Source organism: Agelaius tricolor, unplaced genomic scaffold (genome assembly GCF_023055355.1).
Source record: "Agelaius tricolor isolate 1412-34295 unplaced genomic scaffold, bAgeTri1.0.p SCAF_10, whole genome shotgun sequence".
Classification (NCBI taxonomy): Eukaryota; Metazoa; Chordata; class Aves; order Passeriformes; family Icteridae; genus Agelaius; species Agelaius tricolor.
In genome coordinates, this window is record NW_027269270.1 from 36,277,713 (window position 1) to 36,296,587 (window position 18,875).

The 18,875-nt window shown below is 37.9% G+C and overlaps 1 protein-coding gene across 14 annotated transcripts in view; it reads right to left on the reverse strand.

Annotated features, from left to right (window-relative positions):
• BAZ2B (bromodomain adjacent to zinc finger domain 2B) overlaps positions 1-18,875 on the reverse strand; it is a 112,021-nt gene that overhangs the window by 58,508 nt on the left and 34,638 nt on the right. For 13 of the 14 annotated variants that reach the window (XM_071435565.1, XM_071435571.1, XM_071435564.1 and 10 more), the window contains exon 2: positions 1,482-1,637. In XM_071435565.1, coding sequence (XP_071291666.1) covers positions 1,482-1,635 — 154 coding nt within the window. In that variant the 5' untranslated portion in view covers positions 1,636-1,637. Of the gene's footprint in view, positions 1-1,481; positions 1,638-13,291; positions 13,616-18,875 lie in introns of those variants that run through there. The other variant, XM_071435559.1, reaches the window with a different exon arrangement.

Below are 18,875 nucleotides of genomic sequence, written 5' to 3' on the forward strand. Positions count from 1 at the left end.
TGACCATCAAAAAAAAAAGACTGCTGGTAATTACTATCAGTCTTTTTAACTATTAGCTACCAGACAGAAATTACACTTTTTTAAAAATAAAAGATGAAAATAGAATGTTTAAAAGGCCCTTAGTAAAGAACCAGCTGTGTTTCCTAATGAAGAACAAAACTGACAGTTTAGTACCTTTATTACATTATTCATCTGCTTCAGTCTTACTGTATTTTGGCAGACCAAATACATATCCCTATAAATGCACAGAACCTTAACAGTAGATACAGAATTACATGATGTAATCTGCACACAGCAAAAGCAGCAAGGAGAGGTAAATGAGTCACAGAAATGCTCAGGTTAGGACTATACATTCATAGCCATATGGAAATTTACTCCTGCTACATTTTAGGAACGACCAAAGAAACCCATTTCAAGTGGCATGGGCTAATGAATATAGACCAAAAATTCTTTTGGAGATGAGTCTTTAGTGGGGTACTGAAAAATGAAATACTTCGTTATTTATTCCAGAAGAGTTTTAGTTAAGAATTTTCTGGCTGATTTTAGAAAAATTAAAATAAATAGTTGAGACATAACTCTAGGTCTGGAGACATTCTGGTTTCAGGTTCTTGGGGCAGATACAAAACAAACAAATGCAGGATGATACTGGGGACTTGGAATCTACTCATTACTTATTATCAAGCTGTATCAGTTTGGAGAATATACTTTTGCTCATTTTGCTGCAAGAACAGAGTTTTTTTCTGAAAACAGGGGATTACCATTAATTTAAGCTGAAAAAACTTCCTATTTACCATATATCATTCAAAAATCAGGCTAACAGAAACAATGTTCTCCAAAAAAAGATCTGTTTATGAACAGTTAAGTGAGAAACAGCAGGGAAGAGTTTACCGTTTCTTGTTCTGTGGATGACGTTTGCATCGTTCCGCTGAAATGGGAGTTTCAATCACAAAAATTAGATTCTTGCATGGAGAAATCTTCCATATATATTTCTGATTCAAGGTAAGATATTTCACTCTAGTCAAGATTACCCAAGACTGTGACATTGTGAAATTTATCTTTTCCATTTCAAGCTCCATTAGAAGAAACTACTCATCCAAATGTAAAACTACAGTATGGGCTGGGCTTAAAAGGTGAGAACAAGATGTACGTTCAAGAAGCTGATTATTACAACTTAATCTGAAAGTGGCGCAGAGTTTGCTAGATGAACCCTTTATTTGATCCTCACTCTCAAGGCAGCCTTGCAAACTGAATTTTTTTTCCACATATTAAATAGTAATTTTTAATCAATTTCATTCCTTCAGTAAGTAAGTACTATGTAAAATGTATTCACAGCAAATGAATGCCACTTGGCAAAACCAAAAACCTCAGACATTTTTCTTGGATGCATCTGTGCAACCTTATTACGTTTGACTTGTAATAATAATTACAAGCGCTGACAAACACTAAAATTACATTGCAATATAGACTTGAGTCATTTTTACCACACGTGTTGATTGTGGAGCTCAGTGTCGCGGCTCCAGAGGAAAGGCCACCCTTCGATACTTCTGAAGTTACCGACGGTGTAGAAGATGCTGGAGTGGAAGCAGCTGTAGTAGAGGAGACTGATGATGACGTTAACCGCTCTCCAGACTCCATATCTGGAAGAGAGAAGATAAATATCTGTCTTCTATGGCAGCAAGGGAAATCACAAGGGACTATGGGACTGTCTGTGCTGACTGTGTCTCAGGATCTGCACTAAATTCTCAAGAGGTTCCCATGAGACCTTCACATGAGAGGTACATCCCATTAACAGCACCCATCGGTCAGGGAACTCAGCAGCGCTGCAGAACTGTGGGAATTTGGTACTGCTGTTCAGAGTTACATCACATTTCACCTTGAATGCCTCTACCACACCCTGTGCTCAGGAGCTCCACTTCAGCTCAGGCTGGACGGAGCCAGCCCACCACTCTTGCAGCCTGCCTGTGCCCCTGCGTCTTGGCTACATCACATGTTCTACCTGCTCTCTAGGATGGCATCAGCTCCCATTTTCTGCTACTTCTCATCAGGCAACCAGATGGATGCTGGGCATGACAGATTCCACTATTCTGTCTAACCGTGTGACCAGCATTGTGCTGGAGAAGGCAAAAGCCCTGCCTGTGTAATCCTCAACTGCCAGCTTACCCCTCCTTGCAGAACAGCCCTGCTCTTTGCTGCTCTCTGACAGCCAACTTTAAAGAACCGGTATTGCATGCCAAAATGTCCATATCTAGACTCCTAATTTAAGAAAAAACCCAGCAATTACGGTGAGATAATATGAGTACAAGAACTCCTGTAAGTTGCTAGGAGTTTTTGGTGGTGGTGGTGGTGTTGTTTCCTGGTGAGCTTTTCATACAAAATAAGACATTTATCTGTGCCATGAATTGTCTAAATCCAAAGCCACCAGACTTATCTCATGGAGCAAGCATGTGTATTTTAAGAGAAACAGACAGTAACATTATTATTAAAAACACTAGAAAAAGTGTTTGGACAATACTCAGGGACATCGTGTGGCTCCTGGGGACAGACTTGTGGGTCCCTTCCAACTCAGCATATTCTGTAAAGTAGTTTCTCAAATACTTAAGAAGTGCAGCCAAGCCAATGATGTCTTTTCACAGTGGTAGCAGCATCAACAGACTGTCTGACTCAATCTGCCAGAGCAGCAGATGATGGTGAGTCAAGATCACAGTATAAATAAGGTGGAGAAAAAATTCCAAAGTCCCTGTCCTATTAAAAATGCCATGAGACTAAGCACATTGAACTCCTAACTGGGAAACTTCCAAGAAACTTGTTCCTGTCATGGAGTCTCCCTCATGGACACAGGCAATACCCTTTCTCAGATTTACACCTGAAACCTGAGGGGTAAGCACTGAACCTAAATCAAACAACTTATAAAATCTCATTCCCAGCGAGAATGAGATTTTGTAAAACAGAATGCCAAGTACATAAGAAAGACACACTCTTCTAAATTCTATTTTAAACAACTTAGAAAACTGCTATGTTAAACAGCACTTCTGATCCAAAGCTGTATTAAACAGTGACTTCACAAATGCACATTTGAAAGATAGCATAAAACCTGTTACCTGCCTCTCCAGAAAGTAGATCCTTGGTTGTCTCAGACAGTAAAAATGAAATTTAAAAAGCCACAGCAAATACAAAAGCAAAATCAATGGAGAAACACAAAATACTGTGAAGATACACTGTACCCATTTCAACTAAATTGTTCATTCCTTGTCACTAACAGTTTTTATACATTGCAATTTCTGTGCATGAGGAAAGTCTCCAGGCTTTGCAGGCTAGCAGAACAAAGCATACTACTTTGGGAAAGTGAAAACTGCTAACATGGGAGGTACAGTCTGTCATACAGAATTGCCTACCCTCTGTACCAACTGCAAACAGCCACTCCACCCTCAACAGCACCTAAAGATTTCACTGCTTTTACTCTTTACAGGCCAATTTATCATGAATCAATGTCCTAGGGTGATGTTATGATGCTTGTATCCCCAGCCATGTGTTCTGTTTATGCTGGATATTATATTTTGTGTCCCCAAGACTGGCTGAGAGAGAAGGCAGGGAGAAGAAGTGCAGATTTTTGTTATCAGAGACTGGACTCCTCTTCCACAGTCTGCGGGAACACTGTTGATGTCTGGGCACGGATGGGGCAGGACCCCATGCTCCTTTTGCTTTTTAGTTAGTTAGTTAAGCTAGCTGAGACAGTCGGAGCTTTCCCTGGACTGTTTTTCTTTCCCTTTTCTTGGAACCATTTGGACCTGCTCCAGACCCAAGGAACCCAAGGAAACACCAAGAGCTCACACTTTGCAGCCTGCTGGGGCCTTCTCTGCAGCCTTTCCCAGTGCCGGAGGGACTGATAACAGAGCAACTACCCACCAGAGAGACTTTCTGAATTTGTCGTCTCTTCAGAGCAGCAAATGAGTTTTGTCATCTGGTATTGTTCATTTTTTGTGCTGGGGAGTGCTTTGCCTGCTAAATAAACAGGTTTTTTCCTCTTGTCTCTGAGGAAAGTCTTTCCCGAACCAGTTGGGGGGAGGCCAGATCTTAACCCAGCAAAGAGTACAGCTGTCCAAGCCACGAGCTGCCTGTTTCTCCAGGAGAATGTTGTGAGAGACAGGATCAAAGGCTTTGCTGAAGTCCAGGCAGACACATCCACAGCCTTCCCCTAATTCACTAGTCAGGTCACCTGGTTATAAAAGGAGACCAGGTTGGTCAGACAGAACCTGTCTTTCCTAAAGCCCTGCTGGCGGGGCCTGCTCCCCTGGTTTCCTGCATGTGCCGCCGTGTGACCGCACCCAAGATGATCTATTCCATAACCTTCCTGGGCACTGAGGTCAGGCTGACAGGCCTGGAGTTTCTCAGATGTGAACATCTAAAGTATTTTATAAATAAGCATAGTTAAGAACCACCTACAAGCAATCCATGCTTGAGTCATAAATAAGAAGACATCCTTGGCAAATCAATACTTTTTAAATACAGAAAAGTAAATATAGCTATACTCGCAAGCTTTTAACTAACATAGGCCATCTGTTTGATCAAATAAGAACTGGGAGAACAGTAATAAGCTGCCCTTTTAAGGCTCTCCTCTCTCTCTCACTCCCACCCTGCTCCTTTTATTTCAGTTTGCAGGGGTCCGAGAAGTCTTTTTGAGAGGGTGCTTTTTCAAACTTTATTTTAGCTGCTTGTTTAATGTCTTTAATAGAGAAATGAGATATTGGGATTTCAGAATTATTTTGAATGGAAGAAATTTACATTCTTCTCCTAGAGACATACATAGTTTTGATTTCAAACTAAGTTAACCCTTAATTATGTTTAATTACTCTAACCACAGCAGATGGCTAACTCCAAAAGAGATAATCCCCAAAACAGTCATTAGACAGGATCAGCAATAATTACACTATAGACCTAATGCATTCTGTGACTAAAAAGTCCATACCAGTTACAGCAGATCCATATCCTTTTTAACCTCAAGTATAAGTGAGACATTTGGTTCATTGGAGTTATTTTGTCAGTCAATAGTTATGAACTGCCATGACTGATTATTAATCTCTCATATTTGTAAAAGAAAAATCATTAAGTAAAACTAAGAAGAAAATTACTTTTTAAAATTTTCCTGGTGTAGTGATTTATGTCAGTTCCTCTCAATGCTTTGCCTGAAACTCCAGATATTTTCCCAGAATTTCCCATGGTGAATAATCATCATTAATGCAACTTAACCCAATGAAAACAGAAAGTAATCTCTTAGTAAAAAGGAATGAAGAAGGGAAGTATGTGAAGCTTTACACAGGAAAAATGTTGTATTTTGGGGGGAAAAAATTACTAATGTTTAGTAAAAATAGAAATACTAAAAAAAAAAAAAGATTTACTGAAGGAAACAACAGTCAAATAGTTTTCAAATATATCAGGTTGAAATTTCTTTACAGTCAATTACCTACCTATTCTATGCTCAAAACCTTCATGGAAATGTACCCTAATGCAGAAGAAAAACCCTTTTCCTACTCTTATCCTATCAATGTTAGCAGGAATGTGTGAATACTATGAAGTATGTTTTGAAGACATCTAAACACTAAACTCATCTCCAAATTCCAATTTAACTTCTACATTCCCATGTACTGCTTCCTTGTTTCAATTATTACCTCTAACACAGTGAAAAAAAAGTTGGGTAAAAATACGCTTCAGTTTTTCTCAACGACCAAGTGAAATTTGTAACAACTTTATGATCCCAAACTATAGAAGAGTCCCACAATACTGTGTTCTCTTGCCTTACAGCAAGGTATTTCACTGCGTCATAATAACATTGTCAGTCTGCCACTAGTTCTTGTATCAATGAGTGCTCCACTGCCAGAAATATTGCAGGTGATGAAGGGAAGCACATCAGAGTCCCAGAACACACAGTCCAGCACATCACAAATGCAAAATGCAGTGCCCAAAAAGGTCATGCTCAGAAGGTAAACGCAGAGCATGGGTGCTAGCTCAGAGGTGACTCAGCAGGCCAAGCAGTACCTGTGCATTCCACACCTTCCACAAGGGCCACAGAACCAGGGAGGAATGGGTTCAAAACAAGTGGTGTGACAAAAAACACCCACAAAACAAGCAAGCACACTGACCAAACCTCAGGTGAGAAGGAAGTGAGGTACCCACAGGAATGGGTGAAGCTCCTTACAGACAGACTATGGACACCAGAGGCTCCCACTGATGCTCCGTGCTCTGCCGACAAGGCCTCGTCACAAACCTTCCAACACACAGTCTACTACTGCTATGATGTTTTACACATTGAGATTTTTAAACTCAAATAAAAGTGCCTATATACTTAGTGAGATCCACTGTCTCAAATATTGTACAAACCAGAAAAGCCAAGTTAACTGCTACATATTGCAAATTTTGCAGAATGTCACTGCAATTATGTCACTTTCAATAATTTGCACTAAGTACTTTATGTAAAATTCTCGGGGAAAAAAAGCCACCATAACAAAACTTCTTTTATTGAATCAACAACCACAATAAAATCTTTTTTTTTTGTCAATCAAAAGCATGATTGGCTTGTGTTTCAAAGATATCACACAAAGACACTTTTATGCATCAATGCATAATTAATACCTTATTGCCAGTTATACTGTGTGAGGCAGACTGTACGTTCCTGTGATATGTTCTAAATGGGCTTTATAGCCTTCCCCTGACTCACATCACCCATATTCAAACGGTGATGTGACAACTCATTGTTTATCACATTAGAATCCACAACAGTGAAAACATTCCTAAAATCACACAGAGATTACAATTCCATATATATTTGTTTTAACTGTCTTTACCCACATCAGGTGACTTACTAAAAGCCACTTCAAAGCAGACCCAACTCTTAAGCTCAATAAACAAGTAACTGTGTTGCTTTCCACTAGAAATAAACATAACTTTGAGTATTTCTGCACTCGCACATTTTGTAATTTTCATGATCATGGTAAAGAAAGAATAGTTACAAATGACAGAGGGCATTATAATTCACTTAGTTTACATTCCATGGAGGGAGGAGGGGCACACAGGTCAGGTTAAACTACAATCCTTCATAAGCCTCACTTCGGGACAAACCTCAGAATATATTTCTGAAAGCTGCATAATGCTGGGCAAAAAATCTAGCCTATCCAATCTGTACCACAAAAAGTGTACAGCCATAATAAGTATCCATGGGGCAACACAGCACCACGGAGAGGTACTTAATGTTGAAGTGACCCAAGCCTCCTTAAATGTTTCAAATCCAGAGTAACAAACTAAGAGTCTGGTTTAAACCAATATATAAACAGAATCATAGGATGGTTTGGGTTGGAAGGGACTTTAAAAGCTCATTTCATTACACATACACACATCACCCCAGGCAAGGGACACCTTCCACTGGATGAGGCTGCCCACAGATCCATCCAACCTGGCTTTTAACAGTGCCAGGGGTGGGGAGATCACAATCGCTCTGGCCAATCTGTGCCAGTGCCTTACCACCCTCAATTTCTTCCTAACATCTAATCTAAGCCTACCCTCCTAAAATAAAATCTATCTGCATTATCTGTTATTCTGTATGAGGTTATCAACTTTATACATCCATGTTTAGCAGTTACCACTTTTATTAAGAACACACATCCCTTCACTTATTTTCACTTCTATGCTGGGTTTGGAAAGGAGAAGCTAACACCGTCACCCTCAAAACACAGAAGTAGATGGGTGGGATTAGCTTCTTACACAGATGAACACACTTTCAGTCAGGAATGCTCACCCTACAAAAGCAGCTGCCCAAGCCACTTCTTACAGTACAGCAAATTTCAGATGACAAGAAAGGAACCATCCTGTAAGTTACTTTTACCAACAGAAAAACTGTGCAATTCATCCAGTTCAAGAAGAGGAGCAGTCAGGATGCAGATATCAGGGTGGCAATTGTACAGTGCAACTCTGTGCAGACATTAAGGCTTATGGACATTCCGCTCATGAAGTGGAGATGATGGCACCACACACCTGTATTCCAATGCTTCTAAGCAGACTCCAAACAGCAAATAAATAGTGGTGCCACATAAAATTGATGCAAAGTCTAGACTCTTGTCATAACTGCAGAGGCTAAAATAATAGCATCTGAAGAACATTCAACAGCAAAGATTCTCTGGCATCGGTTTGGTAAATGCCCCAAAGAGGGAAACTCACCAGATTGTGTCATTAAACCAAAACAAAGGATTTATCATTTCAGAAATGAGGTTTTACAAATCCTTCTGTTCCTAAAAAAAAAACCCAAACCAACAAACAAATGGATCACTGCAATATTTTATACTGTCTTGGGATGAATATCAGTTTTTATTTTCATGCCTAACCGTTCAACTTAAATACATGTTTCCAGTTTCAATGTAAAAGCCCACTCTTCCATTCCCCACATATCTTTTTTTTTAATGTTCTCATTATGAGACTTCAATAACTTGGGGTTCATTTGCACCAGATTCTAGTTTGTGAGGGCACTGAGCAAACTATCTACAACTACCTCTATGCCTTTAAAATTATAAAGTATTATTCAATCTTTGCATACTGATAATCAATACAACATTTTTTAAATACATAGCAGAAATTCTTGCTTAGGGTGGTTCTGACCCACCCTAAGAACAGAAACCCTAAGAATATAAATCCTATGCAACAGTAGTTCAAAAATCAGTAAAACAACCGGGACAGCTGATGTCAATGCCTTTCTTTTCTGTGCTTTTTCGAAATCTGAATTTTAATCCGTCAGAGGCAAATTTTCTGCTTTTGAGGTGGTTTTCTGCCACTCAGAAACTTAGCTCCTGTTTAGCCATTATATAGTACACCTCTTCCCATAGTTCAAAAGCCAGACTTGATCTCAAGCTCAAGATTGAGGCTTAGCTCCAATTACAGGCACTATCAGAGCTGGAGAAAACATCTACCGAGGGGGAGTGCCCTGCTGAACCTCTGACAGCAAAAGCTGCCACAGGCTTGTCTAAGCATCATTAAAATTCAACAGTGCTTGTGCCAAACATGCTTTTTATAGTACTTCTATATTTGAATCTTGCCTAACTTCGCCAAATAATAACAGAAGGCATTAAACCAACACCTAACTTTGTGGAGCCTAAAGTATTGTCTCTAATATATATATGTATAAGAACTTTCAAAAGGAGTCACAACAAACAATATGGTTTTCCTACTTGGTATTATTTTGCTTTATGCTAGGAAAAATAACATAAAGAAATTACTACATAGAGAAAAATTCAGTTCATCTTTAAAAATATGATCTAAAGGAAAATTATTTTAGGGAAAGAATAACTACAAATCTAATATCTGTTTGGGTGTATGAAAGCCATGTGTGTCAAAATAACGAGTTCAGAACAAGTCCATGGGTACTGCCCAGTAAAAAACAAGATGCTGAAAAAAGGGTTCTTTTACCCTGAAGTCCTGAACTTACAGACCACATATACTCTAACAAGTAGGCCAGGGCAAGGATGGTAGGCAAATGGACCATTCCTAACAAATGGTCTAGAGATTTTTTGGGGTTTTTTTGTTTGTTGGGAGTTTTTCATTCTAACAATTTAAGTTATTATTCTAGTCCTTCAAACACTGCTAAAAACTATGACCACCAGCATACTCTGATGAGAAATGAATTATGGATACCAAGTCAGAGTTTCAGGAAAGCATTCAGGAGAAACAAATATTTTCATTGTGTTCCTGTACCAGCCTTAGGCTTTGCAATGGGTCCTGATTTTGTTTTAGAATAGCATCAAACTTCAGTCTGATTATTCTAACACTAATATCATTTTATGTTTAAGCAAAAGACAAAAACCCAAACATCTAAATTGTACATTAGGTTCTCCAATGCCAGCGAAAACTTGTTTTAGCCCATGGGAGAGAGAAGAAGTCTATCAGCCTCTCACATCAGTGACTGAGTTCTGGCACCTTGACTAAAAAACTTATCACTGAGGAATGCTAATTCCTCAGTTTTGAACTTCTAAAAGCATCTTGTGGTGTCATCTTGAAGGAATGTAATAGTTCCCACTAATTGGCTGAGACACACATACACGGTTTCCACATTTTCATGCAGTCACACTCTCATGGTTCTTTGGAATCCCAGAACCAGCTCTTGAAGGAAGTGTTACATGCCATAACAGCCACTGTTTTGAGTCAGCTTCATCACTGGCATCCATTCCCTTTTCCAAAATATCTTTCTTAGGTTATTTGTACATTGTTTCTTCCAGTTGGAAAGATATGATGATTTTTTTTAAACCTGAGACATTTGAGCAAAACAAAACCCCCAGAAAACAACAACAGAGTCCACTAAAGTATAGGTAAACAGAGTAACTAGAAGGAAAAATAATGGGCACTTAAGACACAAAGAAATAAAATTAAGCTTTAACAGAACCCACAGCAGGTATTACTGTGTCAGAAGACCATTCTGGCTGAGTCCATTCACAACACTATTTTTACAAACCAAGCAGATGCAAATCTGCCATCTTGATGTTATTTACAAACCTGAAATAAGTGCCTAGACACAAAAAAACTGACAGATCACAATTTTATTTCTATAAACTGGAAAGAAAGAAGATAATAGGCCATCCATACTTCCATCATCGAAACAAAAGTACTATATCTAGATATTAAGCTCTAACAAAGCCACATGCTAAACATTACATTTTCCTACATGATTAAAGAACACTGGTTAAAGCACATGAGTCCACTTTTGCTGTACACCATGTGTTGTTTTCTTGCAAAGCTTGAAAACCCTTTAAAGATTAACAGTGATACACATTGTAAATGAGCCATTCTTTAAAAATTTGAAGGCACTCTGCAAAGGCAAGCATTCAATGATGGTCATATCTGACAGATAAAGCTGGGGCTGTCTTATGGGGTGTGGGAGCAAGAAGCCTAAGCAGACCCAACTCCTGCTAGCCAGCTCTCAATTGAAGAGCTCCATGGGGACCTGTGCTGGAGCCAGGGCTAGCATCTGCCCTTCCCTGCACAGCAACAACACCTGTATCCTTTGGCCACTGCTGCCTCCCACACTTCCCTTCCCCCAGGCAGCCCGGGCAATGCAGCTCCCCCAGCTCCCATCAGGGCTGTTCTACCTGCTCTGCAGGAGTAAGTTCTGTAAATTAAGCTGAAGCTTGAGCCAACAACGTCAGCTGTGAGGCACCAAGCTTTAAGAGTGTCTTCAGAGGTAGAATATGCAAAAAGATTACAAATAGCAAGGGAAACCTTTTCAAAACACCCAGATTGTAGGACATTGGAAAGAACAGAGCAGGGGTACAAGAAGATGGCTGGACAGCAAGGACGTCTGCTGGAAGACAATATATACGTTTCGCTGGTCCCCAGACTAGGACATTTCATAGACATAGTCAATATTAAGCACTACTGAAATTATCTGGAATATCATACTATATAAATTTTATCTATTAACAGCAGCAATTCAGTATTTTGTTAAAAAAAATCAACAGACTCTTGTTTTGTAAGAGACATTAGGATAGGATAGTACTCCGGGTCACTGGGCTTCCAAATTAAATACAAGTATTAAAGGGCTTGTAAGGGAGGCAGCATTTGTACAAAACCTATGGCTATCCTGTGAATCCTTTATCTTTCAGTCAGTGTTCTCAAGATGAAAAGGTCATAGTTTCAGAGAGAATGGCACTCATTCCTCAGCAATCCTCTGAATATAGCACAAGTATTTGGGGGAAAAACAGTTCAAATCAATGGCTTCCAAATACCAGGTCTTCACCACCCCACAAGATGAGAACCCTTTAAAAAAGTAATATACGTTGAATCCCTCTTCCTTTCTTCCCCATGGCATTTTTCCTGCCTTGTTCTCCTTAAAATAGACCTGTATCTACATGCTCTAGCCACTCCGTTGTCCACACCCTTTTCTCTATAGCTAACAACTCATGTGAACTAATAGGTCAAGTATGTCCAAAAACCTCTTTCTACCTCAAGCTGAAGGAACACTGTTCCTCACCTACTTATTTTTCTCACAGAGTGAACAAAACAGATTTCTCATATATGCTGTGTACTTTACAAGTTTTTTTAATAACAGCTGTTTAATTCAATGTCTTTTTTACCCATCTATTATAAAAAACATCTCTTTCTTTTAACTGAATCATATTTTTTCTCCATGTTTCATTTTTGGTTCCAGTTTCTGTTAACATAGTGGATATATTGTGTTACTAAATGAAATTATATATCCTTTTAATTGCATGTAAAATACAATAATAGAAAAATGGACTTTTGAAGAGCAACAATTATTTTGCTTAGAAATTCATTAAAAGGTTTTTCATAATCTAATTTATAAAAGGAGAAAAAAGTCTTTGGTACCAAGAACACAATATTATTGTATTATTAATTTAAATCAGAACTGCAAAATTTAATTTAGCCCTTTTCTAAGCTTCCACAAAATGACCAAGAACACAAATTGGTACTATGTACTATAGGATGCCAGTAACATTCATCATGGTACATACAGCACTACTGCAAATGCTATGCCATTTATACTAGCGCAACACAAGACCAACCTTAAGAAGAATAAAATAATTGTAGACCCATGTAGAAAGCCAGGTAAGATCACAAACACTCTGTAACCATTGTTTGACAACAAGAAATCTGTTAGACTGATAGTCTTGAGAAAAATAAGACCACACCCGGGTACTGAGTGATAGCTCACACTCACCTGGTCCTCAGCAGCAAGAGCCAAGAAATTACTTAAAGTAAAAATAACACATTAACTCTAATAAAGATAGAAACAGCACTCACATGATCATATAAGAAAGGTTGACAAAATGGCTGTTTTGCTTTATTTGAAGACTAAGTTTCTTAGACAGGAAAACAGTTCTGGAAGTGATAAAAATATTATGAAAACAGCAATACTTTAGAATTTGCGTGAAACACACATTCTATGTCACTGCATTTGTCCAGTGAGTATTCATCAGAATTTTTCATAAAGTTAATACTAGTTTGCTGAAACCTAAATAGACTTCAATGGTTTGGGGTTTTTTAAGCTCATGAAAATCAGAATTTTTGCTCATCACTACTGCCAGATAAGCATTACAAGAAGCAGCAGTTGTCTCAGAATTAAAAAAAAAAATTTGCTATTCTATACATTCTTTTTGCATTCTTCAATCTATAAACATTTCAAACTATTAACCCAGGGAAGGCCAGGAGGGGCGGAGGGGGGGGGAAGGAGGGGAAGGAAGCACAGAAGAAAAGCACTGAACACTTGGCATTACAGGAGAATAGATAAAGAACACAAACAGCTTACTGTGGAGAGGGGTTTAATCAGGAAGTAGCCATTATCCTGTCGCTGCAGAGCAGTGACAGCACTCCAAAACAAGCCGAGGGTTTGGTCTTGGAGGTTTTTGTTGTTTGCTTTCTTTTTCAGTCAAGAAGGAAGAAAGCACACATGCTATCATGTCCGAGTTTGCTGAGCCCAAAGGTCGCCAGATGCCTATTGTCAAAAGCTATCCTGAAAATGAAATCCAAGCAAGCATTGACAAAGCTGTATTTAAGGAAGCATCTAAAATCTACCACAAGCTCCCTCTGTGTTACACACAAAACATGGCTGTCTTATTCAGAGATTAGCAATTATTGTAATGAGATACTGTCGGAGAGGGTCAAACAGCGCTTCCTGCAGTTTACACATCTTGATTTCCTGGTAAACAAACTGAAAGGCAGGTGGAGCACTTGGATCACCAGTAACACAGCTGCTCACAGACCAAAACCAGCTCAGGAAAAGTATGCAGCTTTATCTGTACTTTAATTACATGAAGGGAAAAGGTAGAAGAAAAACATAAAACCAACTGAACCATAAAGGAAAGTTTTCCCACAGTGTCACATAAGCATCAGTGCCAGGCTGCATTTTCTCGTTTATACCAAGCCCAAGGAAAATATCGCTATTTTTATGTAAATTATGCATATGTACACACACACACACACACACACAGACTCTCTCTCTCCAAAACAAACTGCTCCCCAAGTTGTTTTTGGTATGTAAAAGTGCTATGAAACTATACCCTGAAACAACCCTGGAAAAATCTGAAACTAAGAAAAACAAACTCTAATCACTGCATGCGAATTTAAGCACAATTAAATCTACTAACAATATGCAGAAATCATAAAAATTAATTAACACAATTTTAGAAGAAAAAAAATTCAAATTGCTTTTCTTGAAACTGCCAAAAACTTTTCCTCTACAAATCAAATAATCGCATATGGACTAAATATATGGCAGTGACTCAGTGAGAAGAGATTACAGGTTGTCCCCTACCTATAATCATTCCAAAAACTAATTTCCACAAGCTTCAGTTTAAAAACTGTATTTTCATGGTGGAACTGAAGAGGGTCCTAGGTTACTATGAAAATTAAAAGGGAAAAAAAAAAAAAAGCAACCACCAACAAATAAATAAGAACACTCCCCACCCAAAAAAACCCTTTGACTAATAGAATTAAAAGCTCACTTCTCCTAAGCAACTAGAATAAAGTATTTGGTCCAAAAACAGAATACAGAATTTCTGCAAGAGATCAATATAGTTAACTTATTAGACAATCTGTTTATACAAGTGAAACTGTTACAGTGACCAAAAATAACAGCACAAGCGCCTGAACCACAACATGTAATCCAAGAAAAATCATTTGTATGGCAGTAGAGAGATGCAAAGATACTAGGGGCTGGGGGGCAGTGGGTCAACCAAGGAATTCTTCCTCTCTCAGAAATCCAGCAGCATCAAAGACAACCTGGGGAACACACCAAAGTAACATGTCTGAAAAAACAAATCAAGAAACACAAAAGTTTCTAATAACAATGTTAGAAATACATGGCAGCCATTTTTCACAATCACGAAAGAAAAAGAGGAAACCCATAAAAAATACAGAAAGCATTACTGGAAAGATCAAGAAATATGAAGGGGTTCATCTGTATCAGCAAACACTGACAGTGAAAATGCAGCCTTTGCCAATGAAGGAATGATTCTGTCCTCACAATCTCCCAAAGATACATTAAGAGGGATCTCTACAATTAAAACAACACACCAAGAAGAATTTTGCAGGCTGTGATTGTTACAGACCTAACTAGTGCAGCCACAATTTCCTCATCAGACACTTGCATATTAACTCATTGCCTTAAGTTAAACTACACCAAAACTTCAGCATTTCATTCACACGATTTTTTGTTTCCTGTCTTACAAAAAAGTAGTTCTGTCAAACCATGTGCAAGTTTTCTGAAGAGAACAGTAGAATTCCAAACCATCAAATGAAAAAAGTCTTTGCAAAAACAAAGACTATCAGCAGCACTCTTCACAGTAGTCTTAAAATAGTTTTAAAAAGCAATATATATTGTGTTTACTTGGGGTAGTTTGGTACTAGTATCACTGCAAACAAGCTTTCACTGCAAGATTTAGGAGACCATGATCTGAATCCTCAATCTGCTAATATCAGAAATTTGCATGCTAAAATACAGCTACGATTAATTTGGTTGTTGTATGACTCCAGGACAATCACATAGAATAGTTCTACGTGTTAAAGTAATAGCTCATAAATGATGATTTTTCTAAAATTGTTTCAATCCATATTGCTCATAATGTGAAAAATACTTAGTGTGGAACAGCTGTTTACTGACAGAGCAATGAAGGAGAGAGAAACAAAAACATGCCACTGGAAGCAGCAAAACAGAAGGTCCGTACTTATTTTCTGAACCCAAGGCTCAATCAGACCTTAGTCCAGTAACAGTCAGTGAAGCACTGAAAGCACAGATTTTGTTTCTATCACTGTAGCCATCAGAGAAGCTAAATATACTGAACTACAACCCACTGCCTCCATGTTAGTCAGCAAGAGAGTAACAAAGATTCAGCAATTGTTCTCAGACAGAAGTTTTACAGGCGACCAAAACACTGGTGGTCAAACACCTCAGCTTCACAAAAAAAATTACACGTTTATAAAACTGACCTAATATGATATAATAAATGAACTACTCCAGCTGTATCTCAAATACTTATCATCCCCTGCCCTCATGAAATGGCATGGCCTCAAGATGTGGAGTTACTGTCTTCGTGAAAGATTTCCTTTTCTTAAGAGTATCACTTTCTATACAGCAAATTCTAAGTATAAATATGGGTACTGAATACAACTCTAGCTATGGGTATGCTTAGGTAAACTATATCAAATGAAAAAATTAAAATCTTTACAGAACAATACATATGATAACATTAAGTAAAATATTGAAGGGCTCCTCCACTGAGATTTCAAACACTGCTCATGGAAATTAAATCTATGGTCATAAAGAAATTACAAAATCGTGAAAACTTCACCTACTAGATTTCAGTCTAGAACTACCTATATTCATTGAGGTAGCTCAATTCCACAGATGTTGATTTAGAACGTCTCAGTTTACCCTGTGATAAAGAAATATAAAAGCAGTTAAGTCATAAATGTTGCTTACACACAGTTGAGAAGAACATGTAATCCCTATGGAACCTGCAGTGAATGCTAACAAAGCCAGAGATCTACATTTTGCATCATAACTTGATCCAATTTCAAAATTGTTGCAAAAACCACATGTTCATACCAGAAATACTTGCTCAAAATAGCAAACATTTATGAATACAGGCCCAATACCTGAATCCAGCGTCATCTGTGAACACAACCTGCATCAATGGTGTTGGAGAGCATAAACTTCCTGCAGTTTATTAATTCAACATGCTTATTTATAAAAGTTTCAGATGCAGTATTAAGTCTACCTTTTGCTTCTAGCTATTTTATCTGGAATACTCTGATACTAACTGCATGGACCAATAAGGAGGACACAAAAGGGATAATTCATTACTTAAGGAATAACAGTGATTCTAAATAATCTTTTTATTCAAGAAAAATCTAACAAGCTAATAGAAGTGACCTCCAAGTAAACTACAAAAGATTGGCAGGAGGACAGAAGTGTCCACAAAGGATAGGCCCAACAACCGACTTTCTCCCCCTCATTCAGCCTGAAACAGAAGCCTCAATCACCATTTACTCCTCAGAGACCTTCATGCAATGGCACACCAAAGCAAGTCCTACTTGCATCCCTGTAAATTCAGACTCTGACAACATTTACAAGACTCAGTAGCATTTTTTCCCTACATATGCTACTGTACGGAGCCCACTCTTGAGTTCTGCTCTTACACTGAGTACCACTAGTACTCATTGGATTGGTCTAAAGTTTGGTCCCCAAACTGGAAACAAAGATGCATCACAAGGGACAGATTACCTTACTTCAAATAGTTTCTCACCACCAAAAACAACTACATCAACCAGTCGTTAAAACACATCAGCTGACAGTAAGGAATCTGCATCCTTACAGTGGTTATATCCCTTAACAAAGCCAAGGGAAAGAGGTGTTATTTCCCAAGGAGAAGAGAGGCAACAATCCTCCCTTTGCTCTACCTCCTACATAGCCCAGTCACATTTTTAAGTCATATTGCTCACGATTTGGCTTTATTTTAAAGGCCCTTTGGTCCTCATTGAATTGTTTATAAAATGCATGAACACTGCACCTGTCAATTTGATCCTGAAACAGGATCCTGCATTTGAAATGAACACAGTAGCTACCAGTGAACATTACTCAGAAAGAGCCATATTCTACTCTTCCTATACACCTCTACCAAAACCGAATTGTTTCAGTTCACATAAGAAGCCACACAAAACCCCAGAAAACTAGCATATTCTTTGCATTACCTTAGTGCCCAAAATCATTCTTGATGCCAGCTCGTTACCTAAAACTCATCACAGAACTACAAAAAATCCCAAACTATCACTCACTTAGTGGCATTGCAAAGATCTGCCACTAGATTTCAACCCCACAAAATATATATACATGGAATAAATACTCAAAGAGCACAGAAAAAAACCTGAATTTCAATACATTTTCATTTTCCTGTATCAAAGCTTTCTCATGTACTCCTTTTCATTCTTAGCATTACTAAATGGTTTTAACTAGCAACTTGGAAAAAAACAAACTAAAAAAACCCGAAACTAAACCATATCAGGATGTCAAGGAACACACTGTCCTATGTACCAAATAATGTAATTTCATAATAAAGTTGATATATCTTACCATAAAGTTTTGCTAGCATTTTTCAATATAATCTATTAAAATTTAGTCATTTGAGTTTTATGAGATTTGACACCAAGTTAAGGTTTATTTCCATGTCTTGCATACATTACTATCATCCATTTTGAAAAGCATTACAGAAACCAATATTCTTGATTTTCTTTACATATTTTCTTTACATATGTATTTGGGGGGGATAAATTCAGTATTAACTGCTATTTAATAAGATTTTGGAGAAAAGATCACATAGGTAGAGAAATGCACATAGAAGTAGAGTTAAACTGCTATTTTCCATTAAAATAACCATTAATTTACCACATTATTGGAAATTTGAAAATAAATTATTTTGAAACTATATTTCAGAAGTTTTTAAAGCTCGGAACAACAATAAATATATTCTTTATCTATCATCAAAGTACATATACACACACAGACACTCTGAGAATACAATATTCATTTTGCTGCAGAAGAACAGACATTGCATAACAATGAGATTTGCTAATGAAATCAGCCATCAACCTGGAATACATTTGTATTAAACCAAGACCTCAGTGTCATTTTCTTTTTGCATCATTTGTTCTCTCATTTTTCGACCTTTCAAGTACTCTATCCTCTTGGTTTCAGTGCTTCGAGTACAGCAATACTGCAAAATATTTGAACACTGTATGTACAACGCTTATTATTTTACAAAATTTCTTTCTCTGCTTACTACTAAATGCAGATTCTAATTGCATAGCTTCTATCAGCATTGCGAATGTACCCTTGA